The following is a 7,044-nucleotide window of genomic DNA, read 5'->3' on the forward strand; positions in this document are numbered from 1 at the left end:
CCCTCCGTCCCCCTTCTTAAAGAGGGGGACCACCACCGTGGTTTGCCAATTCAGAGGCACTGTCCCCGATGTCCATGCGATGTTGCAGTGACATGTCAACCAAGACAGTCCTACAACATCCAGACCCTTGAGGAACTCCAGGCGTATCTCAACCACCCCCGGGGCCCTGCCACCAAGGAGTCCTAGTTGAGGTCCTAGGTCCTCGGTGTGGAATGAGACAAAGAGTGGTTCAGTAGACCTTCTACGATGAATAAAAAATATGAACAGCGTTTTCCCTCGCTCAGACGCGGTCACCGAGGCCCCCCTCTGGAGCCAGGCCTGGAGGTGGTGCTCAATGGCGAGTGCCTGGTGGCCGGGCCTACACCCATGGGGCTTGGCCGGGCACAGCCCGAAAAGGCAACACGGGTCCCCCTTCCCATGGGCTCACCACCTATGGGAGGGGCCAAGGAGGTTGGGTGCAGTGTGAGTTGGGTGGTGGCCGAAGGCGGGGACCTTAGCGGTCCGATCCTCGGCTACAGAAGCATAGATTAGAGGCTACTGGACTCACATAATAGCGGGTGAAGCCTTTCTTCTCCTCAATGTCTGCAATGGCTGCTGATACTGGGACATCATTGGGTAGCTGGTCAAAGTCACTAGAAGAGAAAAGGCAGCTTCGTTAGTCTTGTATATTTAATTAGGCATTTATTAAGTGAAGCCAAAGTGAGTAGATGAATAGATACACTGGATTCAGTAGGTATTCAGTCCCCTTCATTTTCTGCACATGTTATGTCTTGTAGGTATAACTCTAAATGGATACATGTGCCATTTTTGCGCAGGAACCCATAATGTGAAAACATGTTTTTAGAAGAGAGAATCATGGGATGCACAATTTTAAGCTGAATTAGACCAAGTCGTGTGTACACTGAGAAAGAAACTCAGCTGTTTACTTTGGTGCATTGAGGATTTAACAGCTCTGCTTTCATTAACCAATGGATGTGACTTTACAGACGCAACGGTATTGTTCTGAGATACTTCTGTATTGATACTAGTAGTTTACAGTATAACGTCTGTAATGAGCAAAGTGGAGGGATTAGGCAAGTGAATGGTTTTATTTCTGACTTGCAAATTATGAAAGAAAACGTTTGGTGATGAATGATATTTATGTTGTTTAGGGGATGATAATATGTTATTGATGTATAAGTCTCCAAAGAGCAAAACAGTTCAGGAATGAGGAGACTTGAGTGTGATGTCTTTGAAAACAAAACTGATTCACTTAGACACTTCATCAGGAGTGAATAGATAGATAGATAGATAGATAGATAGATAGATAGATAGATAGATAGATAGATAGATAGATAGATAGATAGATTTTGACTGTTTCAGCTTTGTAATGAGGAACAATGTATAAGGGACATTTTAAAAAGTTTCCACACTTTTTTAATTCTATTTATTAAGAATTTCAAAAACAAATTACGTCACTTTTCTACATAGTGACCTTCCTTTGTGATGTAATTTTCACAGTCATATGACACTCTCAGATTCTCCCACCTTCATCATTTTCAATGAAAATATAAAAGTGGGGAAACTGTTTGAACATCCCTCATACACATGATAGCCTTCATAGAGATGCTTTTCTAAATTCTGTAATCTAAACACAGATCATAAACAAGTAGCATGGCATTCAAACCCAAGATTGTAGATCCATTAACCTTCAGTGCTATTTTTACTCCACCGTGTCTTCCTTTGTCAATACAGTATCTGACTAATGGCCTGATTCCATGTTTTGCTTAAACTTTTGAGGAATTTAGTCAATCATGAGCAAGTATTATGTAATTCACACCACAGATAAACAGTGTCATTCAAGGAGGAAGGTTTTGCACAAAAACAAACGCAGCTCATACATTCTGTTTTTTCACAATCTACTTGCATCACCAGTTAAAAAATAATATACACTTCTGTTTTAAATAATTTTCATGATACAAGATTTTTGTTTGAAGTTCTCATCAAGAGTTTATACTTCTATAACATGCTGTGTTGTTTGTTTAATGTGGATTATACTTTATATAATGACAGGCCCTTTAGCCCAACAAGCTCACCAATTCTGTTCTCCTAGAATCTCCAAAATAACATCAAGTTATGATCTGAAGGTCCTGGTAGCCCTACTGCCTACCACACTACTTGGTAATTTATTCCATGTGCCTTTAGAAAGATCCTCTTTATAAGAATTGCATTAAACCCTTAACACGTCTCCAACTGTGCTTCCAGACTTTCCTTTAAAGTAACAGGTGGCTTTCCCTTCATAACTTTACTCTTAATTAGAACATTAGAACGACTGGGAGGACAACGGACCTTTCAGCCCAACAAGCTTAACAATCCTGTTCTCCTAGAATCTCCAAAATAATATCAAGTCATGACTTGAGGATCCTTAAAGTCTTACTGTCTACCATACTACTTGGTCACTTACTCAGTTTGTCTTTAGGATTTGTATAAAAAATTACCTTCAACAAGTTTCTGATTGTGTTCTTCTTCAATAATTTACCTTAAAGTAACAGCTGGGATATACTTCATAATTTTAAATACATCAGTCATGTCATGTCTTAAGACATTTTTGATTCTCTGCCCATGTTTTACAACTCATTTTCTCTGTGTGTGGTCACTGGAGGATAGCGTCAATGCTAGAAGCTACCATTGCTGTAAAAAAGCATTTTAACCCTGGAAAGGACAGGAGTCCACCACAGACACTCCCAGGTCCTCTCAGCGAAAGTACATTCTATAGAGGAAGCACATGACACTTCACACAGAACACAAAATATGTTACACCTGTTAAATATGTGAAGCGATCTGTAACATCTATAATATAATATAATATAATATAATATAATATAATATAATATAATATAATATAATATAATATAATATAATATAATATTCCACATTCATGAATACCCAGCTGGCACCAACATGGAAAGGCAGAACACCTTACACCTTTGACGGATATATAAAATTATGTATTATATTATATTATATTATATTATATTATATTATATTATATTATATTATATTATATTATATTATATTATATTATCAGTCAGTCATTTTCTAACCCACTTAATCCTTAACAGGGTTGTGAGAGGAGCTAACAAATCCTAGATAGGGTGCCAGTCTGTCACAGATATTATATTATATTATATTATATTATATTATATTATATATATATTATATTATCCATCCATCCATTATATTATATTATATTATCCATCCATCCATTATATTATATTATATTATATTATATTATATTATATTATATTATATTATATATTATTACTTTCGCCCCCTGCTTGCTTTGCTTGCCAACCAAACACTGGCCTGCACTTCGTGCCAACAATTTTGCGTCTCTACTGATCATGTATGTGAATTTCTCTTTTACCAAACAACAAATCTTTTAATTCTCGCAGATACGCCTTTTCATTGGGAAGAAACACTACTTTTGCCTGATGGCAACACGAATTAGACAATCTACAAGTCTCTGACTTAAAGTTTAAATCTGAACAATATATTTGATTTCTTTTCGCTGTTTCTTAATTTCACCGAGTAATAAGTTCTATTTGTTTGTGCTAATGCGATCTTTACTATCATTTTTTAGATACTTTCAAATTCAATAGTCATTATCTCTAACCTGCTCTGAATGTGTATTGTGCCAACATTTTTTAATTCTTATACTTTGTCATCTACTCTTTTTCTTTTAATTCCAGTCCCAGGTGTAGTTAAATCTCTAGGCCCAAAGTCTCATCTCACGGGACATGAAAATATCTCTCTGAAAAAATCACATCTCGTCCCTGCCTAAAAACTCTCATCTTGTCCCAGGATTTTTTTTATTATAAAAGAGAGATATTATATTAGTCAGTCAGTCAGTCATTATCCAACCCTTTATATCCTAACACAGGGTTACCGGGGTCTGCTGGATCCAATCCCAGCTGACACAGGGTACAAGGCAGGAACATATCCCAGGCAGTGCACACAGACACACACACCCACACATCAAGGACAATTTAGGATCGCCAATGCGCCTAACCTGCATGTCTTTGGACTGTGGGAGGAACCCCATGCAGACACGGGGAGAACATGCAGACTCCACGCAGGGAGGACCCGGGAAGCGAACCTGGGTCTCCTAACTGCGAGGCAGCAGTACCACCGTGCTGCCCTATATTATATTATATTATATTATATTATATTATATTATATTATATTATATTATATTATATTATATTATGTAATGGCAGCTTCAAAAGTGCCCCTGTGTGTGAGGATGTTTGTAATAGGTTTTCACTCTGTCCATATTAGTTACATCCTTGCACCCAAAACTTCCACAATAAGCAACAATGAACAGGGTAAGTGAGTATATAATGAATTATTTCTATTATTATGTACCAGTGCCTTGTACCAACTATTATTAAAAAAAATGAAATGAATTGGAAAATGATAATGTTAAATAGATAGATAGATAGATAGATAGATAGATAGATAGATAGATAGATAGATAGATAGATAGATAGATAGATAGATAGATAGATAGATAGATAGATAGATAGATAGATGTATCTTTCATGACATTAGCTGCAATGTTGAATACAATCAGCCTACAAAACTTGCTTAAAGCCAATGGTTTTTCTGTAATAGAAAAAATATATATCTGCATGAATATGTGCAGGTTTATTTTTCAGCTTTTTTTAGTAATTGGTATATAAACAACTTTTTACAATGCTCCTGATGAAATAGGTTTTTAAAACAATGGATGCATTTAAACTGCTTATTAAAGCACAGAGCCGAGCACACACCATCGACCTTTATATGCAGGATAAACAGAAATCAGACAGGATATCGAGTAAGGAGTAAATGACAGAGATAAAGAGGGCATCTTTGAAAATTAAACAAAAAATATTGCATTTAGATGGAGCTAAAGATTTAATTGTGTGGCCATGAAGAAACTTTATTAATCATAGATCAATTAGCGGGAAATAAGCTTACCAGCAGTATAACAAAGCTAACAAAGGGATAACTTAAACTCCACAAAAATAATAAATAAATCTCTCATCACATTTCAAATAAGAAGAATAGGTTGCGATCCTGAAGTTTACAAATTGCTTTTATGGCACATCGCCCCTTTACAATAGCCAACAAATTAATTTGGTGGATTTAAAGAAAGAAAGAAAGAATGTGCCCTTATAGAGGGGATTTGGAAGTCTGCAGATACTCCATGTGAAACAGTAGCAATGCAGCACGACATGACAAGTGTCCACTCACATTGCAGTTCTATGATGGATGATACATTCTCTCTTTCTCTCTCTCTCTTTCATTCTTGCGCTTACCTTTCGTCACGGAGCTGCCGCGGGAGTGACATCTGGGATAGCGACAATAAGAGTCAGTCTTCCACGTACGGTACAAATTCAGTGCAAACCTTACAGCCGATAGCCAGGCTGAAGTCTTCAAATCTTGATGCTCACACGGAAATTATTTATGTATGTAAAGGAGAAATCGGGAAGTGAAAGTTCTTGTGTATGGCGGTATGGCTGTCTGAACGGAGTTGCACGTAGCACTCATCAGTAATAACGAGTTCCTCCCTTCCTGTTTGAGGAAGTAGTGTCAAATCGTATCTGCCTTTAGTTTAAACAGCTTGCATATTATTCGTTTACTTAGGATTGAGTCGTGGAGAGTAATAATATTGTCTTTGGCTGAAAAAACATTAAATTAGCATCCATCCAGAACCAAACCTGGACTGGATGCCAGCATGCACTCACATACACAGTGTACGATTTTTTTTTTTTTTTTTAGCTTAATCTGCATTAGTTTGGGTAGAGAACAGACCCGAAAAGACGGAGAATATCGTGGCGTGCAAATCCCACACAAAGGGTGAGGCTAAATGTGTCCGTTGCGGTCATCCGTTTGATTCCCAGCTCGTGCACCTGGCCAGTACACATCGTACGTTCTGAGGCTGGCTGACTCGCTCATACTGCGCTACGGGTTCCTTCGGCAGGTGCTGAGACACAGTTTCAGAAAACGTCTGTAATGTATTTATTTGAGCGTTTTTTTTTTCAAATACAAAATTGAGTCGGTATTATCTATTTCTTTAGAATGACATGCGTATAAGTATGATAGTCTTTAACTGGGTGATCAAGTAATTTCAACAAGGCTCCGCTTTTTGCCCGTATACGCGTGCACTCTTAAAAATCCTGGTTCTTTCGCATTTCATAAATCACATTCCATGGTTCTTTAGGCAGCACGGTGGCGCAGTAGTGGCGCTGCTGCCTCACAGTAAGGAGACCCGGGTCCTCCCTGCGTGAACTTTGCATGTTCTCCGCATTGTCTGCGCGGGTTTCCTCCGGGTGCTCCGGTTTCCTCCCACAGTCCAAAGACATGCAGGTTAGGTGAATTGGCGATTCTAAATTTCTAAATGGTGTGTGTGTGCCCTGCGGTGGGCTGGCTGGGATTGGCTCCAGCAGACCCCCGTGTTAGGATACAGCGGGTTGGACAATGACTGACTGACTGGTTCTTTACTCGGTTGTGTGGTTCCTTGTTGAACTGTTGCTTAACAGAGGGTAATTTCATTCCGGTTCTTCTTTGCATATGAAGTTGGTTCTTCTGCTTTGAAAAACTCCCTAACATGTAGGGAAAAAAATGAAATGAAATCTTTATTTAATGTATGGTATGCTACCTAGCAGGACACTAACAGATTAAAAAAACGGAATTTAGCCTGTGTTATTATATGCTGCGAGGATTTCTTTAAAAAAAACAAAACCCATTGGTATTTTACAAATCTGTTACCATTTGTGCCAATGGCCATTTACTTTAAGGAGCCTGTTACAAATCTAAACAATTTTTTTTCTTGAACCTTCACACTGATGGGTCTTTTTGGAAACAAAAATATTTCCCCTGTTGTATCTCCCTGAAGAACCACAGTGGCACCTTTACTTTTATCCAAAATCCGACAGACTTCTGTGCTTGGATAATTCTAAAACTGTGACTTTGTGGCAGAGCTTGACAGAGTCCAATAATGCACAGCCTCCTTCC

The 7,044-nt window shown here is 38.2% G+C and overlaps 1 protein-coding gene across 1 annotated transcript in view; it reads right to left on the minus strand.

Moving 5' to 3' along the window:
• Positions 1-5,771, minus strand: part of ncf4 (neutrophil cytosolic factor 4) — a 118,930-nt gene extending 113,159 nt beyond the window's left edge. Inside the window, exons 1-2 of the mRNA XM_039765332.1 lie at positions 5,346-5,771; positions 548-632 (exon numbers count right to left, since the gene is read on the minus strand). Coding sequence (XP_039621266.1) covers positions 548-632; positions 5,346-5,377 — 117 coding nt within the window. The 5' untranslated portion in view covers positions 5,378-5,771. The remainder of the gene's footprint in view (positions 1-547; positions 633-5,345) is intronic.
• Between the last annotated feature and the right edge of the window lie 1,273 nt (positions 5,772-7,044).

This window comes from Polypterus senegalus, chromosome 10, assembly GCF_016835505.1.
Source record: "Polypterus senegalus isolate Bchr_013 chromosome 10, ASM1683550v1, whole genome shotgun sequence".
Classification (NCBI taxonomy): Eukaryota; Metazoa; Chordata; class Cladistia; order Polypteriformes; family Polypteridae; genus Polypterus; species Polypterus senegalus.